Source organism: Delphinus delphis, chromosome 19 (assembly GCF_949987515.2).
Source record: "Delphinus delphis chromosome 19, mDelDel1.2, whole genome shotgun sequence".
Classification (NCBI taxonomy): domain Eukaryota; kingdom Metazoa; phylum Chordata; class Mammalia; order Artiodactyla; family Delphinidae; genus Delphinus; species Delphinus delphis.
The window spans coordinates 7008567-7033748 of NC_082701.1; the positions used below are offsets into that span (position 1 = coordinate 7008567).

The 25182-nt window shown below is 56.4% G+C and overlaps 2 protein-coding genes across 7 annotated transcripts in view; one reads left to right on the forward strand and one right to left on the reverse strand.

Annotated features, from left to right (window-relative positions):
* Window positions 1-1840: 1840 nt before the first annotated feature.
* On the reverse strand, window positions 1841-6102 carry NAT9 (N-acetyltransferase 9). 6 transcript variants are annotated; one of them, XM_059998454.1, is made up of 7 exons: window positions 6058-6099; window positions 5332-5417; window positions 4310-4419; window positions 3616-3759; window positions 2950-3009; window positions 2649-2743; window positions 1841-2541 (listed from the first exon to the last, which is right to left on the reverse strand). In XM_059998454.1, the coding sequence occupies exons 1-7, from the start codon at window positions 6094-6096 to the stop codon at window positions 2407-2409; spliced, it is 669 nt and encodes a 222-aa protein (XP_059854437.1). In that variant the 5' UTR covers window positions 6097-6099; the 3' UTR covers window positions 1841-2406. The 6 variants fall into 6 exon arrangements, with proteins under 6 accessions (XP_059854437.1, XP_059854438.1, XP_059854440.1 ...); XM_059998455.1 differs by lacking the exon at window positions 6058-6099 and adding an exon at window positions 5716-5738; XM_059998457.1 differs by lacking the exon at window positions 5332-5417 and having other exon boundaries at window positions 6058-6102.
* Window positions 6103-6246: 144 nt separating this feature from the next.
* Window positions 6247-25182, forward strand: part of TMEM104 (transmembrane protein 104) — a 58181-nt gene continuing 39245 nt past the window's right edge. The window contains exons 1-8 of the mRNA XM_059996580.1: window positions 6247-6340; window positions 6945-7061; window positions 14313-14434; window positions 17128-17209; window positions 17681-17777; window positions 18757-18837; window positions 23007-23106; window positions 23543-23651. Of these exons, the coding sequence (XP_059852563.1) occupies window positions 7017-7061; window positions 14313-14434; window positions 17128-17209; window positions 17681-17777; window positions 18757-18837; window positions 23007-23106; window positions 23543-23651 (636 nt within the window). The 5' untranslated portion in view covers window positions 6247-6340; window positions 6945-7016. The remainder of the gene's footprint in view (window positions 6341-6944; window positions 7062-14312; window positions 14435-17127; window positions 17210-17680; window positions 17778-18756; window positions 18838-23006; window positions 23107-23542; window positions 23652-25182) is intronic.

Sequence of the window (25182 nt, forward strand, 5' to 3'; positions counted from 1 at the left end):
AACTTTTTTGTTTCTGCTCCCACCCCCCAGAGACCTGGGCAACACGGGGAGGGTTTCGCCACCCGCTGCCCAGCCCTGAGCCAGGCACAGTTGTAAGGAAATGCTATCGAAATGGAACCGGTTTCTCCAAACCGCCTTGGCCTCTGTGTTTTCCTTTGGAGCTCTGTCCATGGGTGTTCCCGGCGTGGCCTCTGGCAGAGAGGGTAGGGAACAGCTGGAGGGAGGGGAGGTGGGGTGGCTTTATCCCGAGGGCCTTGAGCCTATAGCTGCTAGGTGGCCCTGCCGAGGTCCCCCCCCCCCCCCCCCCGCCACCACCCCATGTGCTTGGCTCACCAGGGCTGCCCTAGAGGGACATTCATCAGGGAAAGTGGGAGCTAAACCCACGTGCTCGGAGGGCGCCGGGAAGGCACCTCGGATTCCAGGAGCGTTCAAACTGTGAATTCACGATGGAGCCAGACTTGGAAAGAGAAGGCTTTTGGCTTTCATCTTTCCACCCACAGCCAGCGAGGTACAGGAGTCCCAGGAGTGACCTGAGCTGGTCCCAGATACTCTCATCTTATCTGGCCGTGGACCTGACTGGAGGGACTGGGGGAAAACAAACCTGGCCTACCGAGCCCTGGGACGTGCCTGTGGCAGGTGGCATGGAGGGGACTCTCCAAGGACTCACCCAGGTCCCTTATACCTCTGCCCCTGAGGCCACATCCTGGAGATCTGCCAGGGTGGCCTGCCAGGGCCAGGTTCCTGGGCAGGTGCTCAGAAGCAAGGGAAGCTGGCCCTGGGCTGTTCTCTACCCAACCAGGAGACCACTCAGAAAAGCCAGGTTCCTGGGACTGAGGAGAACAAGTAGGGAGACAGTGGACCAGGGAGGGGACCCGTGGAGCCCCTGGGGTGGAGAGAAGGGCAGGTCACTATCTGGCCATCACTATCTGACCTGTTAAGGTTTGAATCCCACCATCGTTAAGAGAAACCTTTCAAAACCCTTATCACAGCACCACAGGCAGCAGTTAGGCTGAGCCTGGCCGGGCCCCCAGCCTGCCCTTTGACCCCTGATGGAGGGCCCCCGCAGGTTAGCAGGCCTGAGAAGGGGCCCCTCCCTACCTCACCTGCTGGGTGGGGAAGTCCTCAGGACTTTTGACTCTGATTAAGCTGGGGACAGGTGGAAGGAACACGTGGCTCAGAGGGAACTGTCGCTGAGGGGCTGGGGGCCCCAGCAAGCAAAGTTTGTGTGTTCGCTTCAGGCATGTTTCAGATTCGTAGTCTGCTGGGAGAGGCCAGGATCGAGAGGCCTGGGCGCTGGGAGTCGTCAGCCACAGTCCTGGCTCTGCCATCAGAAGCTCTGGGGCCTTGGGCGAGTGCCGCAACTTGCCTGGGACCGTTTCCCCCCCTTGAAAATGTCCTAGGTGTCCTCGAGAGTCTCTTGTCCAATTGTGTTTTGAAACACGCCTGACTTTTTTGACGGCCACCCCGGATTACGACAGGGCATGAGACGGGGTTAGAAGTCAAAGGGTGTCCCCCTCGCTGTGAGGTGGGGAGCCCCGGCCCGGCTCCGCCTGTTAAGCCCCGGTTGCCAAGCAGCCGAATCATCCGAACCTGTGCCTCTGGCACCCCCTAGTGGCCTTCGCAGGTGCAGCTGCTCCCAGAGGCAGAGGCCTGGAGAGCGAGGACGCAAGTGCCCTCGGGAGGCCACCCTGCAACTGAGGAGGCCCGGAGCTTCCTCGGCAGCGGGGGTACTCCAGCCACAGGCAGCTGCATCCGAAACTAACCTACGCCACCCTCAAAACTGGCTCCAAAGAGGAAGGAGCAAGGACACTCGCCCACTTTCCAAGCCACCTGTCTGTCCTTCAAGGCCGAGCTCATTTATTTCCAGACCTCCCGGGGTCACACCCACCCGCTTCTGCTGGATGACACAGGACCGAGCTACCCCTCCCCTGTCCCTACGACGCCGGACCAGATGCCGCAGGCCGGCCCTCCTGGCAGCTCACCTCCACACGGGCCCGATGAGAGAACAGGGCAAGCTGCGTGCAGTGCGCTTTACTCCCGCAGAGCCTCGGTGGCCCCTCTGGCCCTCCGGGGGAAAGGGAGGTCCTGCCCATTCACCAGGCGCCCCCTCGTCTCCACCTCCACCCTGCCTCTTCCCGTGGACTCATGCCGTCCACTCCAGATTCCAAGAGTCTGAGTCCAGCTTTGGCCAGGAGGAGGGGCTGGCCCTGGAGTGGCTCAGCCACAAGGCCGGCCAGAGGGAGGCCGAGGCAAGTCCAGCCCGGAGTCCGAAGGGCCCCAAGAGGAGAGTCCCAGGCCGCAGCAAGGCCAGCGCAGCCTGCCCCATAGGCCCCCCTATGTGCCTGCTGCAGGGCTCTGGTCTCACACCCCCATCCACGCAGGGTGGCTGGTCCGCAAGGCCGGCTGTCAGCGGGGCTCTGACGCCCCAGCTCTGTAGGGCTTCTCTTCCACGTGGCTGGTCTGCTCGAGAAGCCACTGCCGCTCCGGCTCACTCATCGTCAGTCTGAGCGTCACCTCCTGGAAGACACTGCTCACAGCCACCTACGTGATCCAGACAGAGCAGGGCCGACTAAGTTACAGGCCCAAGTCCTAGCGCCACTGGGCCCGCCCAGACCCAGGCCTCACCCTCGCACTGGCACCATCCTCACCTGCTCAAAGTGAAGCTTTCGGAACATCCGGATGCTCGGTTCATTTCCTTGCCCAATTTTAGCCTCAAACTTGGTCAGACCTAGCTTGGTCACTCCTCCAAGAGGTTAGAGAGGGATGAGCAGCAGGATGAAGCCCTCCCCCACCTCCCCAGCACCCTCGGCCCCCCCTTTCCCAGCCCGCGATGGAAACGCCTGTCACCGGCTTCCACCCTCAGGCCCGAAGGCTCCCTCCCAACACGCCCTCGCCTTCTCCTGGGGCCTGGCCACTTCTCCCCAACATAGCCTGCTCGGCCTTCCTTACCATAAGACATCATCATGAGGACGGCCTCGGTGCCCAAGCCCTGGCCCCTGCAGCTGGGCTCTAGGAGGAATGACAACAGTCACTGACAGTGCGTGCCCGGCTCACGTCATCCTCACAACCCCTAGGAAGTTCGCAGATATGGGTACCATTCTGCAGATGAGGAGACAGAGGCCCAGAGAAGTTAAGTGACTCGCCCGGTCGCACAGCTTAGAGGCACCCAGCAACCTGACCCCCAAACTGACCCCTTCGGCTCAGCGTGCTGCCCCACGAGGACAGTCACACGGCCCCTTAGAAAGAGGCTGAGGACGCTGATGGACACAGAAACTGGAGGGGCTCCTCCCACGGCATGGGGAGATGCTCCAGGGAAGATCGTTTATTTTGGGAGGGTCCCCAGTCCACCCCAAGGATGGGGCAGACTGCAGTTTGAAGACCCTAACACCAAAGGTTAAGTTCACACCTAAGCATAAGATGGGAATAAAATGAACTACCGGGGTGAGCCGCAAGGCTGACAGGGTGCCAGGTGACAGTCCGCCCAGCCAGGTGCTAGGCTCACCAAGGCCGGAGCTGCCCATGGGGCTCTCTGAGTGCCCTACACAGCCTCGGTGGCTTCAGGTTCAGCGGATCTGAGGACCAGAGGGATGGCGGGCAGGGCCCGGTGGAACAAACCTGCAATCATGACCTCAATCTCCCCCAGGGTGGGGTCCCCTAGATCCGTGAGGAAGAGGTTCACATCTCCCGCCATGCAGCTTTCCTCGCTGGTGCCTAGCTGGGCCTGCCACTTCTCTGCATCCAGCACGATGAAGGTACACTCTGAGGAAGGAGGCGACGGGATTATCACCTACACTCCCCAAAGGACTGCAGGGAGGCCAGTCTTCCTACCCGAGCCAGAGAACTGCAGGGAACTACCGCTGTCTCTGAGTCGGGCAGGAAAAGGGAGCCAGCACTTCCTTCAGCTGATTACAAAGCCTACATCGGCCTCATGCAGGAGACGATGGCCTTCTGCAAACAGCAACTGTATTCTCAGAGAGCACGAACCACACGGGGCTTGTGGCAAGGGGCACAAGGGGCAGGGCCTCGATTTACAGCCAGAGCCCCAAATGCTTTCCTTTCTCTAAATCCCTTCACGCCTGGTGCAGGGAGTGGGGAAGAGGACGGAAGCGTCAGCCACAGGGACTTGCTTCAGGGGGCGTCGCAGTCTGAGGGCTTCAGGCACCTCCCAAGCTTTTCACGAAGTATTTTTTGCAAACTTTCTGTGGCTCCAGCGGGGCTACAGCTGGGAACAGTAAAGGGTGGGAACCCGGTAAGGCCTCTGGAATCAGCCCTCCCGTGACCGGCACAGCCCGGGGCCTCCACTTCTCACTGTCTGCATCTTCCTGCCAGCTGTGCTGCATCACATACTCCTGCTCCAGGGTCAGCGGCTCGGAGGCTGTCAAACGCCGCAGCTCCTCTGATTTCATCCACTCGTGGTACCTGCAGGGACGGAGGGTCGGCCTTTGGCAGGCAGGACAAATTGAGAAGCCTAAGTCTGACGCTTTATGAGATGAAGAAATGGATGGCTGAGGGGAGAACCCCCCCCCCCAGGGCTAACAGAGGGCTAGAGAAGAACCCCAAGAAAGAGTTATAATGGCTCCTATGGTAGAAGGCCACAGGCCCAAGAACTAGAGGCAGGCTAGTCCTAAAGAGAACCGCAGGAGGCAGTTCTATCCATCCAGCCTCCTCTCCTATCTCAGGGGTCAGTGCGGTGGAGCAGCCTGGAGCCGAACATTCCTCAAATTCCCCAGGGGAGGTCCTGGCAAGCCGAACTCAGCAAAGAAGGCTGGACAGATCTCCACAAAGGCCAGGCACCAGGAACCCCCAAACGGAAGACCACAAGTAGAGAACACACACCTACAGCACCAGTATCCCTGTCTACCAGACATTCGTCACCTGGCCCACGACAGTCCCACCCTGCGACTCGGTCCTGCTCTTTCCAAGCAGTAGACATCACGACGACCCACCTGCTCAGTTTTATGACAAGCTGACGTTTAGTTTCCAAGAACTGAGCCTATTCACTGGCCCCAGAGGAATGGCACTCATTTGTAATTAGAAGACAGTATCTTTTTTTTCTTGCACACGTGTAGTTTACATAAAAGAATTCCTGGCTGAAAGGCCAGAAAGGAAGCTGAGGGGATGGGAGGGAGAAACAGGGGGATGGATGACTTCTTCCAGGGAGGTCATAGCCCTCTGTTTCAGTTTTCACTTTTTCCCGTATGCAATTACTTCTCACACCAGTGTTTCTCCTTCTCAGAGAAAACAGCCTCTGAGATTTGGGTTAAGTCAGGCTCACCCTCCTCGCTGCACCTTGGAGAGCTGGCTTGCACCCCATGTCAGGGGAATGGTTACCTAGGCACATGCTCTGGGGTGTAGGGTACCAGCACCACCTTCTTTCCCAGCAGCAAGATGTTCTGATTTAACCTCATGGTAGCAGCCTGCGGGTGGGAGGGCAAAGATTTCAGCACCTGAGTTTCCTCCCACTTAGGGTGGGAGCCCCGGCTCTCAGTTCACTAAATGCCTCCTGGGGCTAAGCTGTCAGAAGAGCCTCTGTCCTTCTTCCTTTCCAAACACTTCAGAGAACACGGACTTTAAACCCTTTGCAAGAAAGGGAACACGGCTGGTGAAAGATGATTAAACAATCCTGGGCTCGCATCTCAAGGGGCCAAATATGGGCTGCCTTTTCTGCCAGTCCCTTCAGCCCCATCACCCGGAACTTCGATGCCCCACACTCACCAAGACTCATCACCAAAACTCCCATCACTCGCCCCAGTTCTGAGACTCCGCCCCACGGTTACTTCTCAGCCCTGTCTTGAACCTATTTCCAACCCCTTTTCCCAGCGACCACCCCACTGGGCTCGGGTCCTCCCTCTTCCTGCCCCCCAAGCCATCGGGGCCTCCCTGGCCACTCTTGGGTGAGGCAGGCTTAAGGCTTCAATCCCCTCCTCTTTGTGAGGAGTTACAGGCTACTCTTCTCGAACCCCCACAACCACTGGGGTCCCGCGACGGCCAAGTTCACACCCACTCCTCGCCGACGAACGTGTCCCCAGCAGGTCTGATCCACCCCTTCCAACCTACCCCGCTTTCCCACCTGGCAGGCGGCCGCCCCTCCCGCATGCGCGTGGGAGCGCACCCCGCCCACTTCCGCCACGCAGACGGCAGCCGCCGGGACCTAATCCCGGTCCCGCCTCCGCGAGGCGCCCAATCAGCGCCGTGCGCCCCGCCCGAGGCGCGCACAAAAAAGGTGGGCTCCCGGCGCGGGCGCATGCGTGCTGCCGGCGCTGGTGCGGGACAGCTGTTGCCGGCAGCAGCCCCGGGTCGGAGACAGCGGCCGCGGCAGCGGGAGCAAGCTTCGCTGCAGGTGTCGGAGCGGGAGGGTGGGATGGAATGGGGTCGTGCCAGACTCGGGGCTCCTCCAGGAGGGAGGAAGAAATGGAGGAGAGGCTCGGAGAGGGCCTCTTGGGAAGAGGAGGAGGCTGGAGGGTGGAGAGCCCTAAGGCAGATTGGGAGACGTGGAGGCCCCGTTAAAAAGGAGAGGCTCTGGGGCAAGGAGTTGGGTTGGGGGGCGACCTAGGAAAGCCCCCAGCCCCTTGCTCTAGGCGGAGGAGGCAGACAGTTGCTTGGCTTCCCTGTGTGGTAGTGAGCTCGCTGTTCCTGGCATTAAATGGGGGGTAACCAGAGTGGGTAAAGGGGACCCTTGTGGTGGGTGACTCTTAGTGGCGTCTGAGGCCCCTTAAATCACTTGGAGTCTGAGCGGTAATGAATACATGCCCTGCACAGACAGGAAAAAGTTAGAAGAAGCCACCCAGGTGTCATCATACAGGGAGGTCCTTCCCTCCGGGCTCTCTTTTGACAGATAAGGCCATAAGTGGCTGTGATTAAAGGACAGGGAGGGGGTGGCTCTGTAGACATCCCTCCGCCCGCGTCTAGGTCCGTCAGAAAGCTGAAGTCTGTTTTTTTCCTAGGGAGCCGCGGCCGCCGCCGCCCGTGCACGGAAGGAACCTTGGCAACCAACGGACCCTTCCTCGCTTTTGGAAATGGCGGGTGAAATCACAGAGCCCGGGGAGCTCTATTCTCCCTACGTGAGTTTTACTTTTGGAGATGTTTTGCCCACATCAGTGCCCTTGGCTTCTGGAGAAGCACACTGCTTCCTGTGGACCGTACTTGTGAGTCCAGCGGCTTTCATAGCTGCGGTCTGGGAGCCCCATTCAGCAGCAGCCACGGTGAATGTATGGTGAGAGTCAGGTTTGTTCACTCTTCACGCGTTGATCAGAGAGTGGTCAAGAAAGGAGACCGGACTTGCTCGCTCGTTATTTTTGTCTCAGGGCTGCTAGCACTTGCACACTGAGGCCAGTTCAGATGGATGAAGGCTGTCGGCTGTTGACTCTGGGTTCTGCTCCCCTCAGCAGTTTGAAACCACTTCGGTTCTCAGCTGAATTTTCAGTGCACAACTTTTATAGTCTTGGGTGGCGTAAGAGGCGGAGAAAGCATACCGAGACCTTCAGTTGCCGTTGGGCGGAGTCTGTAACTAGGACAACTAGAATGATTGATTTCTCGCTGTCTTGGGTCTGCTGTACCCCCACCCCTCTCACGTACACTCAGTTTATCTTCTTTGTGTAATATACGATTGGTCGTGGTTCCATCATGGAATCCTTGCTGGGATGAGTAGCTGGAGGACTGGAATAATCAAATGATGGATTCATGTTGCTGCCAAGTATCCCAGAGAAAGGCAGCACTGCCTTAAGTGGCAAGAGGCCTCTTTCTAGAAAGTACCTAACCTTCAACAGCTGCCCTGCTCTGCACCTGCCTGGGGATCCATGCTCTGTTTCTGCCAGCTTCATAGACTCTAGAGCTGTGGTGTGATGCGTAAGGAAGCACCTCTGAGAACATCTGGCAAAAACCCTCCCGCTAGGGTCCTCCTGCTGGGTCTGTGCCATTTGTGTGTGGCTCCAAGGGAGCCTCCTTCACCTGAATAATTTATCAGGGAAGTCTTTCTTTTTTTTTTAAATAAATGTATTTATTTTTGGCTGTGTTGGGTCTTCGTTGCTGTGCACAGGCTTTCTCTAGTTGCGGCGAGCGGGGGCTACTCTTCGTTGCGGTGCATGGGCTTCTCATTGCGGTGGCTTCTCTTGTTGCAGAGCACGGGCTCGAGGTGCGTGGGCTTGAGTAGTTGTGGCTCGCGGGCTCTAGAGCGCAGGCTCAGTAGTTGTGGCGCGCGGGCTTCGTTGCTCCGCGGCATGTGGGATCCTCCCGGACCAGGGCTCGAACCCGTGTCCCCTGCATTAGCAGGTGGATTCTTAACCACTGCACCACCAGGGAAGTCCGGGAAGTCTTTCTTGAACCTTGGAATGAATCAGGTCATGCCCCTCTCATTAGTGGAATTGCGTAACACCTCACAGCCTCCTCTTGGTATCAGCAATGACATGTCCACACTGTCCATGAAAGTCACCACGGTTCCTGCATCATCTTACAACATCTGTAAGCTGAGAGGCGAGGAAATGAGTTATTTCTGTAGCTGAGTGTTGGGAAGGAAAACCTTTGATGTGCCCACTTTTCTCGTGCTTCCAGCTGTTCAGTAATTTCACATATCAGCATATGCTCACAGGAAACGGGGCGGCGAGACCTAAAGGTCTCAGCGGGTTCTGCTTTTTTAAATTTTTTTCCTCCATCTCCTGTGTGTTTGGTTTTGTCTGAGGCATGTGTTCAAGGGCCGACTCTGGGCCCTGGCCGTAAACAGCTGCTCGTATTCTCTTATCCTGCCGGTGAAGAGAGAGGCAGGGGGAAGGTGGGTGGCACTGAGGATGAGGTGGCATTAACCAGGATTCGTGGTCTCGGTTTGAGCCGAGAGCACACCTTTTGCCTGAGGTTTCCTTAACTCTGCCACCCTGCAAGAGTGGTTCTTGATCCCCTTGTGAGACCAGGAGAAGGGTGTGAGGTGCGCCACCCACGGAGCCCAGAGAGGCTGCAGAATGGACTTTACCGCACGTGCTGCTCAGCACGATGTGGGCGGCACCTGCTCTGCCTGCCTTGGGAGACCATGACCCTGAGCGGTGCGTCAGCCCGTAACACGGGCATTCTCAGCACCAAGCCTCTCCCTACCTCTGCGGTGCCCTGTTGGGAGTTCTCGCCCCTCCTGGGTGTCAGGGGTGTTTGCCTTAGCCCGCATTCTTCTGCATAAACTGTGTGTGTGTAATGGGCAGACGAGCCTCGCAGGGGACTCGGATGACAAACTCTCTCAAGGATAGTGCCGGACGCAGGAGCATGGTTTAGGCCCACGCATCCCCCCCATAAGTGATCTCAGAACAGGCGTGTCTGTTTCCCCATTTACGGGGACCACGAGTGGCTCGGGACTGAAGGGGTCGTGGGATCAAAATAGAGGAAGAAGGGGGTCACTGCCTACATAAGGATAACTGCTGAGGCTGCCTTCCGCTGGCCGGTCTCGCGGAAGATCGATGCGGGTGCTTTCGAAGGAAAGAGGGCTTGTCTCCCGGCCTGAAACCCTAGTTGTTGCTTCCACATCTCTGCCACCTTCTGTTTCCTTTGACAGCTGTCGTTGGGAAAGCCGTTGAAAGGTGCCCGTGACCCCTGCTTCATGCACACCTGTGGGTGAGGCCGTGGGAACGCTGCACTGAACCCCCTCGAGCACAGGGGAGCGGGTCAGCCACCCCAAGGGACAGGGACTGTGTCTTCTGCACTTCAGCCACAGGGGAAGAGTCTAGAACAGGAGGAAGCTCGGTTTGCATAGCCTTCTTTATTGAGACCACAGCAGGGTTCTATTTCACCACTTTTGGTCATGCCTCCCTGCAGGCTGTCCCCACAGAACTGTCCCCTAACAAACAGAAGAGCAGTTCACTCCCCCGTTTCCTTCTGCGTCACAACTGCCTTCCACCCGGCCTGTGGCTCAGCTCAGGTCTGCTTCCTGCGTCGTGCTCTTCTCCTTGGTGTTGGTCCCTACTGATCCCCGTTACTGGAAGTAAGGAGGGTTTAACTCCGGCCGGGAAGGTGGAGAAGCCGTATGTTTCCCTATGGGATTCCCTGCAGCACCACCAGGCCCGGAGTGCTTGCCTCAGAACTAAAACATAGCAACAACCCAAGACAGATGTGATGACTCATTTCTGCTCGTAACTGCCAGTAGTTGATCCCTAATTAACCTCCTTGTCACGTTCGTGGAGGGTCTTTTTCACTGAGGTTTATTGGAAGTTTCCATCGGGAGTGTGTTTGTTTCACTGCATCTTTATCAGCGGTGGTTCTCAGCTGGTGGCAGTCTTGCCTCCCAGGGGACATTTGGCAATGTCTGGAGACGTTGTGACCATCACAACACAAGGGCAAGGTGGGGGGTACTGGAATCTAGTGGGTACAGGCCAGGGATACTGCTAAACATCCTACAGTCCACAGAACAGGCCCACAGCACAGAGTGAGCTGGCCCCAGGTGTCAGCAGCGCTCAGGCTGAGAAACACTGCTTGACAGCAGACCCTTGACCTTCACATCCCAAGACCTTCAGGCATCCCTGAATTCACAAATGCTTCTTGTACTAAATTTCCCCATAAAACTTTTTTTTTTTTGGCCGCGCCCCGCGGCTTGCGGGAACTTAGTTCCCCGACCGGGGATCGCACCCATGCCCCCTGCAGTGAAAGCGCAGAGTCCTAACCGCTGGACCGCCAGGGAAGTCCCATCCCCATAAAACTTTTGGCTGAGAACCATCACTTTCTTAGGCCTCTTTGCTTTCTCTTAACTTCTGTCACGAGCCCATCACCAGGGCTGTTTTCCATAAAGAAGTAAGGTTCTGCCCTTCAAAGTGTTACAGCTTCTAAAAGCAATATGCAGAGAACAGAGCTCCCGGGAGATCAGACGTTAGGTCATCGACCAGGGCCTGGCCTCTTAGCGTCCTGCTTACGACCCTGCCTGTGACGTCGAACTCCCTGTCCCGTGCGCCAGGGCCCGGGAGTCTGCCTGCAGCCACGCTGGCCTCAAAGTTCCTGGAAAATCCCTCCCCCTCTCCCACCTGCCAGTGTCTTCCCTGGCCCTTTGCCTGGGTGGCTCCTGCTCGGCCCTCAGGTCCCGGCTTGAACGTCACCACGAGGCCGTCCTCTGCTTGAAGTGCTGACCCACTGTTCTTGGTCACGGCGCCCCTTCTTTCCTTCAGAGCGCTTCTCCAAGGCAGTAATCATCGTTTGTCTTCTTGTCTGTGTCCTCCTGTCCGTCTTGCTCACTGTCATTCCCTGGGCTCTGAGCACAGGGCCAGGACCGTGGAAGGCTCTCGGTAGCTGTGCAGTAAGTGAGCAAACGAGCCCACGCCTGGACGTACTCGCCTCAGAGCGCCGGTGATCGAAGTTAAACCCAACAAAGGGCAAAGTTAGTTTGTAGACGTTCCCATTTGTGAAAAGTCAATTCAGAAGGCCCGCTGTCACCCTCACATTTATTCTCATAACATCACCCTGGACCAGGACTCCCGGCAGGGCAACCACATCATGGTTTTGTGATCCAGTCAGGAGCTAGAGGAAGACGATTCAAACTTGTCTTAATCCTTCTGGGATCTGCCTGGGGGATCAGAGTGAGACCGTGACGTTTAAAAGGGGCGGAAGACTGTCAGGTTCACGGCAGAGAGGACCTGAGCCAGAGCCGTTGAGGACCCCCATCTTGAGGCCATGTGCCAGGCACCCCGAGAAATGCAGAGAGAAGTGAGTTGCAGGCTGTGACCGCAGCGAGCCTCAGATATAATAGTGGGGAAAAGATAAACACATCAACATCAAAAACCCAAACTAGGAAAAAAAAAAAAAAAAACAACCCAAACTATGGCGTAAGAAGTGTTTTTGCTCCAGGGCTTTGAGGGGGGAGCAAGATGGGTTCGGGAGACTGGGAAGGGCTTTATGGTGGGACAGGCGTGTGAATGGGCCCCTCGTGGTGGGTGGGAGTTGAGGGGCTGGGTGGGAGGCACAAGGGCTTGGTGCCCTGTGTCAAGTGTACGTGGGCTCTGGGCAGAGCTGTTTCCTCTCTACAGGACGCCCTCCCGTTTGGCCAGCACTCACATGGCCAGTCGGCACCTACCCGGAATCCCGTCCCTCCCTGTCAAGGGCCCCAGAATGGTAGCTGTTGCTCCCTATCTCTGTTTCGTCTTGTTTTTTAGATCTGACTGAGGCTGGTCTGAGAATGGGCCCTAATTTGTGTGTTTCTGATTAAGAATGCAGCACGTGGTTATCTTGAAAAAAATGTAGATACAGAAAAGTGCGTATTTCTCAGAAAGGGGACGTGATAACGAGCGATGGATAGGTATTTCTGGTGTTTGTCTTCTCATGACCAGAAACAAGTGGTAAAGCAAACTGTAAGTTAGCCAGTTTAGTGGAGTACAGGGAGACCCGTTAGGAACCTACTGGCATAGGCCAGGCCAGACATGGTTCACTTGAATTGTAAATGGAATAGGAGTCAGAGGCACCCACAAAAGACTCTTCAGAAATAAAATCACTAGCCCTGGGATATGGAGGGGAAGGGGGGAGCTGAGCCCACGCTGGGGTGCCCAGGTGGAGGTGACCAGCAGGCAGTTGGATTTGAGGTCTGCAGAAAGCCTTGCACTAAGAGAAATACCGTCCGCCATGATGGTTAAAGCCTTGGGATTGAATGATGTTGCTGAGGAAAAGAAACGCAGAGAGAGAGAGACCGCTGACGTCAGAAGTGCAAGAAAGATTATGTCTAAGAAAGCCGTTGGATTTGGCAAATAGGAGGTCATTGGTGATTTTTAAGAATGCAGTTTCAAAAGAGTTCTGGGGATGGAAACCACAAACTAGAGGAAGTCGGAAATGAAGGCGGAGGATATAGATGGCTCCTTCAAGGAGTTGGGCTGAGGGAAAGTGAGAGCGCGCTGAGCCTGTCAGGGAAGAGGAAGCAGCCGCGCTCCCCCAGACATGGGGAGGGGGGCAGAGGGGAGGCTGACACTGACTTCTGAGCTCAGAAGGAGCGAGGCTTGGGGAGCGCATGTCAGGCGGTCTCCGTCCCCTCCGTAGCGTTGGAGGTGCAGCCTTCACGTGGGAGAGATGGGAGCCGTGGGTCTGGGACTTGGAGACTGAGGTTTGGAGCCTTTACGTGCGTGGGAAATACTCGCAGGTCCACAGGGAGGAGTAAAGAGAATCTGTTGCTGCCGGACCGCAGCTGAAGAGACCATCTGTTAGGGGGACTCACAGTTAGAATTTTTTAAAAATCCCAGGAGCCTTTAGCGGCTTTCTATTAGGGAGTCGAGGAGGCGGGTGCCGGGCTGTCTCTGAGGCTGGGGGCCGGAGAGGTTAGAACGGGGAAGGTGTGGGGAGCTCGGGGACAGTGTGGGCTTTGAGCAACCAGCCGATTGTCAGTGAGGCCACCGTGGAGGTGGTGGCCTGGGTAGGGAGGGTTTGGGGGGACTGGACATCATGATGAGGACAAGGGCGGGTCAGTGGGAGTGCACAGGGTTGTAGGCGGCAGGGGCTTCAGGTCAGCGAAAGGGATTTCATGATCGAGGAGGGCCCGAGAAGGGAATGATTGTAATTAGCTGAGCTAGAGTCAAGTTGGTGTGAGTTAAGTTTAAAACCTGAAGTCAGTGACCCAGCAATTCCGCTGGGAGGTTGGTTGCCAGGGGAGAGGGGGAGGGGCTGCCGCTGAGTAGGGGGTTTCTCCGTGGGGTAATGAAATGGAATTAGATGGTGATGCTGGTTGCAGAACTTGTGGAAATACTGCAAGGCTGTGTACTTGAAAAGGGGGAATTTTATGGCACGTGAATGATCCTTTTTTCTTTTCACCCCTGAAGTTAGTACGGGGCAGAGGACAGGAAAAGGGAAGCAGCGTGTACGGCGACGTCCTGAAGGGCAGTGGCAAGAACGGGCGGAGAGGAGGATCAGGCCACGTGCTCAGTGGCCTTGGAAAAGTGGGAGTTTTTTGGGGGGTCAGCGCTATGGGTTGATCCATGTGCCGGGTACCCCAGACGTGACGGCCCGTCCTCAGGAAACCTGCAGTCTGGTTGAGCCCAGAGCTATCGTCTGAGACACGGCTCTGAATAATACGCACTGATGAGGGGATGGGGCTGATGACAGCCAAAGTGGAGAATCAAACCCAACGCCAGAGACATTTTGAAAAGACTGATGGAAGCCGGGCCTTCAGTCTTCCAGGTGTTCACATTTGGCTCCCAGCGGCCAGCTGCAGATCCCGCCTTCCTGGAACCTGGGTGGAACCCTCCCTGCTTACCTGATCGCCTGCCTAAGGCCTGGCCTGCCAGCCTCCACGGTTCTGCCGTTGCGCAGGGTCACCCTTGGGAGCCGTTCGGGGGTGAGGTTCGTTAATTTCTGGGCTCGAATGTCACCTCTCTCGCTTCCAGGTCGGACTGGTGTATATGTTTAACCTCATCGTGGGCACCGGCGCGCTCACCATGCCCAAGGCCTTTGCCGCGGCCGGGTGGCTCGTCAGCCTGGTTCTGTTGGTGTTCCTGGGCTTCATGAGGTAAGAGGCCACCCCCGGGGAGCTGGGGGCAGAGCTGGGAGAGTCTGCCCAGGAAGCCCGAGCTCTCTCCGTCAGTGTGGGGGAAGAATTCTGTGGTGAGGGAATCCTAACAGGTGCCCGGAGCCAGGAAAGGAGGCCCAGAGGTCTCAGGGGCTCGCTCTGATGGAGCGGTTGTCCACCCCCAGTCACTGCGAAGTGAAGACCTCCAGTTAGGCCGTGGGGTGTCTCACCGTGGGGCTCGTGTGTTTCTTACCCAGCTGCTTTGCCTCCGCTGTTGTACCCTTTCTCAATGGACAATTAGACGGACGATTAGTAGTGAAGATAACAAGTGTAGAGTACAGTTAGGTGATGAGTGATAAGGGGAAACGTACAGCGAGGTGAGGGGCTCAGGAGCCTGGGGGGTGACCGCGGTTTGAAGTAAGTGGTCCATGGCCATGGAGGGCAGCAGACTGGAAGGACGAAGGAGGGGGCACTAGTGGAGGAATGAAGCAGTTTAGTAGCTGAAGTGAGTTAAGACCTAGAGGAGGCTGCACAGGATGGGAAACACCCATGTTTTTCAGTTTCTTCCCACGTTTTCTTCGGGGGGGTTTTGTGGCCAGCCTCGCGGGACGGTTGGCTCGTTACGTACTGCGAGCCCTGGTGACCGACAGCCCCAGAAGTCCTTGTCCTTCGGTGACCCTGCAGTCCCCTTCAAAGGACCTTCAGCGCAGGCAGCCACCTGAACGGGAAGTGATTATTGGGGGCCCCCAGCTAGGGGCCGCCACGCCCCAACCTCGCTCAACCCATCTGCGTTCAGACATGGCTTTGTGCAGCCTGGAGAAGCCTCTTTACGCCTTAAGATTGATTTTAGTTTTACTTCCCAAAAGAAGGGGAAATCTAAAGCCCTTAAAACGGTCACTTAGGCAAGGTAGTGAGAAACCTTTCTAGGAGGTGCTGCAGTGGCCGGAGTGGGAGTTTCAGAGATGGCTGCCCCACCCGTACCGAGATGGAGTGGGTTCCCCCCCACCCCCCCAGCCACCTGACTCCTGGGCCAGGCAGCCAGCCTGCAGCAGGTGACAGCGCCCGAGGCAGGGGCTTGGGGTCGAGTCTGGTGGCAGAGCCTGCCGGGTGGCTTCAAGAAACAGATGCATGTTACACCCCGCGTCGTTTCAGCAAGGACGGAGTCATTCCTCAGGCTTTATCAGCAGGAAAGCGGCCCTCCCCTGTACTACCGGCTGCTAGGGAGAGCCCTCCCGCTCTCATCCGTGTCTCTCCCATTTCCTTAAGTAAAGACGATTTTTCACTCTAGTCTGACTTCTCAACAAACGTCTGGTGCCACCTCCCAATTTCCATTTTCGGACCAGATTATTAGGAAATTAAAATGTGAACATATTTTAATTTATTAATACGTTTTAATTTATTAAATATATTAATTTATTGGTATATTTTAACTTAGTAATACGTTGTTTATTGGGACTTCCCTGGCGGCGCAGTGGTTAAGACTCCACACTCACAGTGCAGGGGACCCGGGTTTGATCCCTGGTCAGGGGACTAGATCCCACATGCATGCCGCAACTAAGAGTTCGCCTGCCACAACTAAGGAGCCCACGAGCTGCAACTAAGGAGCCCACCTGTTGCAACGAAGACCCAGCGCAACCAAATTAATTAATTAATATTTTAAAAAATACATTATGCATTAATATATTGTAGTTTATTTTAATAACTAATATTGAAGCAACAGTTACTTTAATACTAAACAGATTATTAGGAAAGTAAAGGTACCCCCAAAAAAAGAAGGAGGGGATGATTCCAGAGCCAAGTGTCCTTTTCAATTATTATTATTATTTTTTTAATTAATTTATTTTATTTTTGGCTGCATTGGGTCTTCGCTGCTGCGCGCAGGCTTTCTCTGGTTGCAGCAAGCGGGGGCTACTCTTCGTTGCGGTGCGCGGGCTTCTCATAGCGGTGGCTTCTCTTTTTGTGGAGCATGGACTCTAGGTGCACAGGCTTCAGTAGTTGTGGCACACGGGCTCAGTAGTTGTGGCTCACTGGTTTAGCTGCTTCGCGGCATGTGGGATCTTCCCAGACCAGGGCTCGAACCCGTGTCCCCTGCATTGGCAGGCGGATTCTTAACCACTGCGCCACCAGGGAAGTCCCCCTTTTCAATTATATCCACACCTGTGCTCTGTCCATTAGTGTGTGTAACTGGGGGTTGACCGCTTGGCTAGCGAGGAGAGGTGAGAGCTGCCTGCTGCCCCTCCCAGAAGCTCTGGAAGGGCCCCCTTGTGGACCAGTCTCCTCTTCCCAGCTTAGAGCATTACCTGGTGTCCGTCCTCCCATCTCTCCCACCTCTGCCCCCCGACAGGCCCCTTCTGGGGAGCAGTACCACCTTGCCCCCCGGGCAAGGGAGCACCTCTCCGCCAAGCTCATTCTCCCTCCTTCCCATCAGCTTACTTCACACCCTTCTCTCCAGTGCACTGGAAATACATTCTAAGTATAGACAGACGTCAGGAAGAGCACAAGAGGCACCACGTATTCACACATGCTTTTTTATCAGGTCAGACCCATCTCAGAAGTTGCCATCCCTTCCTCAGGAGAGAGAATGCTGTGGGCTTACTGGTCGGGTCAGGTCTTAAATGGCTTTTCCTTTTATTTTGTACCTTCTCCAAACTCCTCCCTGCCTTTCGCAGTTAACGCGTGGCCTTCCCTTGCAGTTTTGTGACAACTACCTTTGTGGTGGAGGCCATGGCGGCAGCCAACGCTCAGCTCCGCTGGAAGAGGATGGAAACCCATCAGGTGTGTGTGCTGCTCCTGGCCCCAGGCAGTGCCCCCAGGCAGTCGTGTGCAAAGAGGTGGCCCTCAGCAGCCAGTCCTCTCCCTCCCGACGCCTGGAGGGCTCCTGACCACAGCGCGGCTCCAGGAACCCAGCCCAGAGCTGAAGTTCACGGCCATGTCAACTTACAGAACAAACGCAGTCTCTGCTCTTTTAACATCCCCTTGTTGGTCCCTCCTACCCCGGCCTTGAGCTGGCTCAGTCATTCTGAACCTTTGTACCCAGGAACTGTGCCGCAGCTTCTCCCTCCCCGTGTGTCTGACCCTCTAATGTGACAGCGGGAAGTGTTGAAAGCTTCCTAATCAGGTACCTTCTAGAAGGAAATCACAAAGGAAGCAGGCTGTCCATTGGCCGCCCCGGGGGTTGCTGTAGAGCTGTGTGCCCTCTGTTTCCTTGTTTGTTCTCATCCGCCCTGTCCCCCCGCCCCTCCCCAGGAGGAGGAAGACGATGGCTCCTCCACGGCCTCCGACAGTGATGTTCTCACCCAGGACAACGACGTGCGGGCAGAGAAGCGGCCCATCCTGTCTGTGCGTAAGTCCTGGGGTTCTGGGCTGGCCCGTGCTTCCCTCTGGTTCGTGGGCTTTCCCTTACTCGTGGAGAGGGCCCCAGGGACTCCCTACAGAGACGCTGTGGCATTTACCGCCTGAGGGTTGAGCCGAGGACGGCACCATGGGACAGTAGAGCAGAGCACCGGCCCTGCTGTCTCCGCTGCTAACTGGCGCGTGCAGCTTGGGGAGGTCCCTTCACCTCGGCCCCTGGAAGCTCAAGTAAATGTCAGTTCTCTGACTCTGTCCTTCCTCCTATCCCAACACACACACACACACGTGCACACGCGCCCTCACGCACACGCACACACACGAACACGTGCCCTCACACGTGCGCGCACACACGCTCACACACTCAGTCTCACACTCTCACACACTCTCACTAACACACACATACTCCCACACGCGCACACGTGCCCTCACGCGCACACACGTGCACGCACTCACACGCTTGCACGCCCACGCACACACACGCTCACACATGCACACACGCTCACACACACACACTCAGCCACACACCCACACACGCACACACTCCAGTTGCGCCAGGGCGAAGCATCCCAGCCTTCCCTCTCACCCCACAGTGAGCACCCCTGGGATCCCTTTCTATAGACGATTTATTTATTTACTTATTTATGTATTTATTTACTTATTTAATTTAGTCTATTTATTTATGGCCGTGCCGCATGGCAGGCAGGATCTTAGTTCCCCAACCAGGGATCAAACCCACACCCCCTGCAGTGCAAGTGTGGAGTCCGAACCACTGGACCGCCAAGGAAGTCCCTCTAGATATTTCAAAATGTTTCAAGCAGGAAGCATTAGGAAAACTTTTCTCAGGAGTTTGAACCCGTTGGGATGTCATTATTCTGGAGAATTCAGTGAACTCAGCACCCCTTCTAAGAGCTTTTCCTTGTGAGAGAAAAAAAAAAAAAAAAACCACTTCCTCTTTCTTCTTGGTTCCACAGAGAGGCATGGATCTCCGAACCTTTTTGAGATCACAGACCGGGTGGAGATGGGGCAGATGGCTTCCATGTTCTTCAATAAAGGTGGGAGTGCTTTCTCCAGGTGGGGCATGGGCAGGGGCAGAGCTGGTGCCTTCTTGGGGGCCAGGGCAGCCGGAGCGGGGGTTCCACCTCAACTAGGGACGGGGCAGGCGAGGTGGGGGAGCAGGTCCTCAACCCGGAGACCGCCTTGCTGAGAGACGTGAACCACTTCATGGTTTTTCCTGGATTCCTGCCCGCTCGTCAGCGCATCAGGAATAAAGAAGCAGCTGCTTAGCGACTACAGCTCACACAGGTTGAGAGTCCCAAGCAGCTTTCCAAGGAAGGAAGCCAGTGGAGGCGGCTGGTGGTTCTGTGCCTCCTGCTCGATTACTTCTGACTTGTCTTCTCTTTTCTTCTGGACTGTTCTGTTTAGGACAGGACAGAGCAACCACCTTGTGACAGGGTGTGTGTGTGTGTGTGTGTGTGTCTGTCTGCCTGCGTGTCTGTGTGTGTGTGTCTGCGTGTCTTCCTGGTGGCCAGCAGAGGGCGCTAGGAGCCCACACTCAGGACTGCTGTCTGGACTCTGTGCATCTAATCCTAACGGGGGGGGGGGGGGGGGGTGTGTGGTGTGTGTGTGTGTGTGTGTGTGTGTGTGTGTGTGTGTGTGTGTGTGTGTGTGTGTGTGTGTGTGTGTGTGTGTGTGTGTGTGTGTGTGTGTGTGTGTGTGTGTGTGTGTGTGTGTGTGTGTGTGTGTGTGTGTGTGTGTGTGTGTGTGTCTTCCTGGTGGCCAGCAGAGGGCGCTAGGAGCCCACGCTCAGGACTGCTGTCTGGACTCTGCGCATCTAATCGTGACCTCTCTGTGTGCTCCACCTGCGGCTTGGTGGGATCGAAGGATAGCACCCAGCTCGGGCGCTGCCTTGTTGGTTCCGGCAACAATAGCTTAGACCTGCGTTCCAAATCTTGTTCTTTTGGAAGATGAGCTATTTAGGGTTTAGTTTTTTAAAATGTTCGATCCTTCACAGAAAGTCAGACACATCTCAAAAAATCCTTGACCTTGCAGTTACCTTGGGAGATTTTGTGCCCCTTCGTCAAAGCCCCTGTTTGCAGAGGGGAGCGTCTCCCTTGGTTCTTTCCTGTTTTGAATGTGGCCGCACTAAGTTAGAGCCGAGGGGGATTGTGGAAACTAGAATCTAGAATCTTCTCAATGGCTTCTTAGGACATCCGGCGGTCCGTTTATCACCATGGTGTGATGTGACAGAAGATCCTGATTGAGGTTGCCTCGGGGTCTGCCTCCCTCCGTCCTCCCCACCAGACCGGCCTCACTGAGGGTTCTCAGAATTTATCAAAACCAGATTGGGGGCTTCCCTCGTGGCACAGTGGTTAAGAATCTGCCTGCCAATGCAGGGGACACGGGTTTGAGCCCTGGTCTGGGAAGATCCCACAGGCCGCGGAGCAACTAAGCCCGTGCACCACAACTACTGAGCCTGTGCTCTAGAGCCCACGAGCCACAACTACTGAGCCCATGTGCCACAACCACTGAAGCCCGTGTGCCTAGGGCCCGTGCTCCGCAACAAGAGAAGCCACCACAGTGAGAGGCCCACGCACCACAATGAAGAGTAGCCCCCACTTGCCGCAATTAGAGAAGGCCCGCGCGCAGCAACAAAAACCCAACACAGCCAAAAATAAATAAGTAAAAATAAATATACTTATTAAAAAAAACCAGATTGGTTGTGTCTGGCGCACTTCTGTGCTTTTCCTTTGTTCCGTTTCTATCTCTCCCCGTCTCGTTAGACTCAGATCAGAGAAGCAAACATTCCCTTCTGGCTGCTGCACAGCCTCCTCCCAAATGCAAGCTTCTGAAATAAAATGCACGTTGGAGGGGGGACACATACCTCTTAAACGTCCTTCCTAATTTTCATGTTTCACAGTCCGCCCTGATTTCTTTAAGAATTCTAGGAACTTGTGGTTTTGTTTTGTATTTTAATTTATTTATTTATTTTTGGCTGTGTTGGGTTTTCATTGCTACGTGCAGGCTTTGTCTAGTTGTGGCGAGCGGGGGCTACTCTTAGTTGCAGTGCGCGGGCTTCTCATTGCAGTGGCTTCTCTTGTGGTGGAGCACGGGCTCTAGGCGCGCGGGCTCAGTAGTGTGGCTCGCGGGCTCTAGAGCACAGGCTCAGTAGTCGTGGTGCATGGGCTTAGTTGCTCCGCGGCACGTGGGGTCTTCCCGGACCAGGGCTCGAACCCGTGTCCCCTGCATTGGCAGGCGGATTCTTAACCCCTGCGCCACCAGGGAAGCCCTGGTTTTGTTTTGTCTTGTGTGTGTGTGTGTGTGTGTGTGTGTGTGTGTGTATGTGTATGTGTGTGTGTGTGCCCCACAGACTAGACTCCTACTTTACCCAAATCTGATAGAAAATAAACACGTTCGTACAAGAGCAGCTCAGCCTTAAAGGATGCTCTCTTCCCACCTGCTCCTGGATTTCTCAAGCTCACCACTAGAGCTGTGTGACTGGGTCCTTCTTCATTGCAGGGCCTGCCCTGTGTGTTGTAGGATGTTGAGTAGCATCCCTGGCTTCTACCCACTAGTCGTCGGTAGCACCACCCAGTCGTGACAATCAAAAAGGTCCTCAGACTTTGCCAAATATCCCCGGTAGGGGGTGGGGGACAAAATCACCCCCTGTTGAAACCACTGCTCGGCTCTATCCTAATTCATAGACCGTCACCTTCACCTTTGGGAGGGCTGCCACACTCCACACAAGTCTCCCTTGGGGTCCAGACTCCGTCCTTGTAATGAGAAATGCCAGTCCTGGTCATTGCCGTCCTCAAGGAAGTTCATTGATCCTCCCACTTTGTGTCTCGTAATGAAATTTATTGATCAGGGAGGGCCAGTGACAGTTTTATGAACAGCGGACATGAGTCCATGGCAGGTGGAGAAAAGGATGGGAGTGGGGAGGGGCAGTGCCTCCCTGCAGGAGCCACGGCTCAGAGCGAAAAGATGAGCGGGGGCTGGGCTCGGAGCCTGGCGGTGAGTGGCAGCTACGCCAGGGGCCACTGAGCTTGGACATCCAGGGTTCTTTCAAGAACTATATCTTCCGAGTCTTTTCCGCCTAGGCTCCTAGGAGCAGAGCCGACCTCAAATAGCCCAGGAGGAACATGGCCCTGGCTTTCCCCCGGGACCTAGAGGCTCATCTGAGCCACCTGGATTAGAAGGGCACTGTCACTTCATTTTTCTTTCTGTTCTCGGAGACTCCAGCAGCTTAAGATCAATGAAACCAAAACCAAGCAATCAGTCTGAATGGGAGTTTGAGACTGGCCGTCTGGGGCCACGACCCTGAGGTTTTAGGGCCCAGAGGCTTTTTTCAGCACTTTTACCCCTGATCTTCGTAGCTGGAATCACGTATGGAATTTAGCACTGGCTGAATTCTTCTCACTGCACAGGGTTAGAGACGGTCAGGGACTTGCCAGGGTCAGGAGAAGAGGCCGATGGGATGAAGACCAGAGCCTGAGTTCCCGCCTGCCAGTCCAGGCCCCTCCTGGAGGGAGAGGGGACCAAGGTTTGCCTCTGCAGAGGGAGCTTCCTCGTCCCATGCCTTCCAAAGTCAGCATCCTCCCCTGCAGACGCTTCCTGTACGGAGGGAAGTGCGCCGTCCCACTCCTGCCACCGTCTCCCTCCCCAGCGCCCCAGGCCACCCTTCTTCCTCTAGGGTGCTTGGTGATGGGCCACATTCAGAACGAGGCACTTGGTCTTTGGAAATCAAGAGCTTTTCACCCTCCTGATTTCAGCTTCCGGAGCTGGGCCACTTCCTGTTCTCTTCTTTTCAGTCTCTCAGTCTTTCATCTTAGAGCCCTGTGTGCGGCTGCAAAGGAGGCCCTGGTCCAGGCAAGCCCGGGGGTTCAGGCCCTGACTCAGGCCATCCCTCCTTCTCCCCTCCGGGCAGCTCGTCCCGAGCGCGAAGACGCCTCCAGGTCCTCCCTGGCGAGTCCACGCCCCACACTCACCCTGGATGCAGAACCTCTCTGATCCTGTCCCGCTCACCACCGGGCGACAGTCTCGAGCAGATATGTCTCCCGCCAGCATCTCAGTGTCGGTAGCCAGAATGAGAAACAGGACTTGGGGGTTGTTTTCCGCCTCTGCTCGGAGAACGAAAGCCGTGGGTGAGGTAGAGCTGTAGTCATCAAAAAAGCAGGCCGGCTTCTCCCTGTGGCTCCCTGACCGATGGTTTTGTTGCTTTCAGTGGGGGTCAACCTGTTCTATTTCTGCATCATCATCTACCTGTACGGGGACCTGGCCATCTATGCTGCCGCCGTGCCCTTCTCTCTCATGCAGGTGACCTGGTGAGTGTCCCCCCTGCCCCCCACACCAGCTGCAGCCAGAGGGGCTTCCTTGGGCAGTCGGGGCAGTGTTTTCTCAGGGTAGAAGCCCAACACCAAGCGAGTCCATCATGTCTGAGGCCCTTTTCTGCACGCATCACAGCCAGCTGTGCGTCCTGGCCTTCGGAGACACACAGCTCACCGCTGACCCCATCCCTGCCCCGCTGGGAAGGTGACTGGGATTCCCACCAGTCGCCGGGAAACAGTGCAGCAGGAATAAGGAATAAGGTGCCTGCCCCCAGAGACAGAAAAACGTGGCTTGTGGAGAGTCGGAGCGTGGAACCTGAAGCTGCAGCTGGGGGGGGGGAGGGCGCGGCAGTTGCCCGATCAGTAAGGGCAGGTTCTCTCTGCTCCCGGCCAGGCAGGGAGGCCCACACTGAGCCATTGTTCTCTCTATCAGCAGCGCCGTGGGCAACGACTCCTGCGGAGTGGAGGCCGAGGCCAAGTACAATGACACGGACCCGTGCTGGGGGCCCCTGCACCGCGTGGACGCCTACCGCATCTACCTGGTGAGTGGTTTCGCAGGCTGGCCCGGGGGACCAGGGGCCTGGGAGCCGCCCGCCTGCACTCTCGGCTAGAACCTTCCCCAGAGAGGAGAGTCTGCACAGCCCCACAGCCTGGCTAATGACTGGGGCTTTGGTCCCGGGCAGAAAGTGGATCACGTGGCTACAGTGCCAGCCCCAGCGCGTCCCGGCCAGCGGGCTTCCATCGTGTGTGGTTTGGAGTTGGCATTGGCGTTGGTGCCAGCTCCAGGGCCGTGAACTCTTCTAAACTCATCTAGGGGTTTGAAGGGCATGCTTATCAAAGCCCTGTAAGAGGGCCAGGGCTGGCTTTCCGGAAACTTTCCCTGTTTTGACCTTGCTCCCGGCCAGCCCAGGAGCACGTGAGTGGATGCCGGGGTTGCTGGCTAGGCAGGCGGGACTGAGCCATCTCACGGCTGACCCCAGGTACAGACAGCTCTCCAGATCAGGAGGGATCAGCCCAGCTCGCTCCCAGTCTCCCCTGCTCCTCGCAGACAAGGGAAGAAGATGAATGTCCAGGCTCCGTCTTGAGTGCTTTGTGCCGGGGGCGGGCCGGGGGTGGGCGGAGGGGGGAATTGGAGCTGAATAACGCGACCCACGGGTCTCGGGGAATAAGACGCAAAACCAGAGGCAGGTGTCTGTCTGCCTGCTTTGCAGGCGCGACTCAGAAATGGTTCCCTTTCGCCTGTGCGGTGTCTGTTAACACCCTCCGCTTCCTCCTGGCCCTCCTCAGCCCTGACACAGATTTAGGTACATTAGGCGACACACAGCTTGACACGCGGCCACTTAGCTGCTGTGAAGCGGGACGCGGGACACGGGAGAGCCGGCCTCGCCGGGAGGCTCAGGGTGTCGGCCTCTTGACTTGATTATCCCGATCCTGGCAGAGCTTCCCGCGGCCGCCACCTGTGTTACGCGGCTCTGAATTTGTTAACCCCAAGGACAGCGGAATGGTGGTCTCACCTTCCCAGTCCTATCCTATCGACCTACCCCAGGAGTCCTGCGGCCCCAGCCCCGGGAGAGATTCGTTTTCCTCTGTGCGTTTCTGGAGCAGTCGGGTGGTCAGCTACGGCTAGGAGGGTGTCTTCTAGGAGGACTGTTATCTCAGCCGAGGTCCGATGGGACTTCGGTGGCAGGTTAATTTCCCGGCCCCTCCCCCACTTCCCCAGCCTTGGGGGCAGGCAGAGAACTCAGCAGGGCCACCAGGAGAACCCGGGAGAGCGGAGGCCTGTTAGCCTCTCAGCTTTCAACAAACCGTGATTGATACAATTAGCAGAAGTGTTGGTAATTGTAAGGACCCATCTGGAGCTCTAAGCGGCACAGTCAGGCAGAAGGAGGAGGTTGAAGAAAGGGTCCCAGGGGCTCAGCACAGACCCGGGAGCAGGTCCAGGATGGAGGGTCAGCGGCGGAGCCCCTCAGGCGGGTCTGTACCGGGGGCGCTGCTGGGGGCTGTGCAGGGCCTGCCTGGCTCATTCCCCCGCGCGTCGGCAGAACAGACACGGAGTGCTGGGAATATTGCTGC

What these genes read in the sequence shown, in the direction of transcription:
- NAT9 (XM_059998454.1), bottom strand. Translation starts at nt 6,096, where the DNA reads ATGCGGGAGGGGCGGCCGCCTGCCAGGTGGGAAAGCGGG. An exon ending in CTGCCAGGTGGGAAAGCGGG is followed by an intron (nt 5,418 to 6,057) that starts GTAGGTTGGAAG and finishes TCCCACCCGCAG; the next exon opens with GCTGCTACCATGAGGTTAAA. An exon ending in GAAAGCTTCACTTTGAGCAG is followed by an intron (nt 2,542 to 2,648) that starts GTGAGGATGGTG and finishes TGGATCACGTAG; the next exon opens with GTGGCTGTGAGCAGTGTCTT.